Source organism: Penaeus monodon, chromosome 22 (assembly GCF_015228065.2).
Source record: "Penaeus monodon isolate SGIC_2016 chromosome 22, NSTDA_Pmon_1, whole genome shotgun sequence".
Classification (NCBI taxonomy): domain Eukaryota; kingdom Metazoa; phylum Arthropoda; class Malacostraca; order Decapoda; family Penaeidae; genus Penaeus; species Penaeus monodon.
Window position 1 is genome coordinate 20,246,412 of NC_051407.1, and position 734 is coordinate 20,247,145.

Sequence of the window (734 nt, forward strand, 5' to 3'; positions counted from 1 at the left end):
GGAAATCCCCAAGAGGTATATATGATAAGATACTAATTATCAGTAATGAATATCATTAACAGCTTCTAGGGCCCCCGTTAAAGCCCCTCCCCCCGAATTACCCCTGAAAAAATAGTAAACATTCAAAATTAATTAGAAATAATTGAATAAGAATACATATATACTTGTGTGTGTATGTGCGTGCGTGTTTTTATTTTGTAAATACATTTTTAACCAAAAAGAAAAAGAAAATGTTAGGTCTCCTCGTGAGATCAATCCCCCTGAATCCCAAACCTCTAACTCCACCATTGTAGAAAACTAAAAGCGTAACCATTCATATCAACAGCAAAAGTAACTCGTCTGCTTACCTGGGAGCATTTGGAAATGAGAGGCGGGTCAGATACATGTAGAGCCACGTCGTAGATTTCAGGCAAATTGTACAAGCTGAGGTTGATCTGGAGGAACTGTTCAGAGGACAGAACGTTAGTTTACTTTGGTCTTTCATATATATTTAGTATTGGGATGTTTACTTCATGATGTTTATTGTGTTGTTTCTTGCATAATTTCATCCTAGGCGATGAATAACAACAACAATGTTGGTCACTTCGGTAATAGGGGTCACAATTTTAATTCTCTGTATGTGTTAATATATGAAATGTATTAATGAGACCTATACTGAAAGTCAAAATTATATATTATATGATATTTTAGGCATTTAAACACCCAAAAAGACGACTAGTTTTCTATAAAAAAAA

The 734-nt window shown here is 34.3% G+C and overlaps 1 protein-coding gene across 1 annotated transcript in view; it reads right to left on the bottom strand.

Annotated features, from left to right (window-relative positions):
* The window catches only part of LOC119587587 (BTB/POZ domain-containing protein 9-like), a 6,521-nt gene that overhangs the window by 4,845 nt on the left and 942 nt on the right, over positions 1 to 734 (bottom strand). The window contains exon 3 of the mRNA XM_037936300.1: positions 348 to 443. Coding sequence (XP_037792228.1) covers positions 348 to 443 — 96 coding nt within the window. The remainder of the gene's footprint in view (positions 1 to 347; positions 444 to 734) is intronic.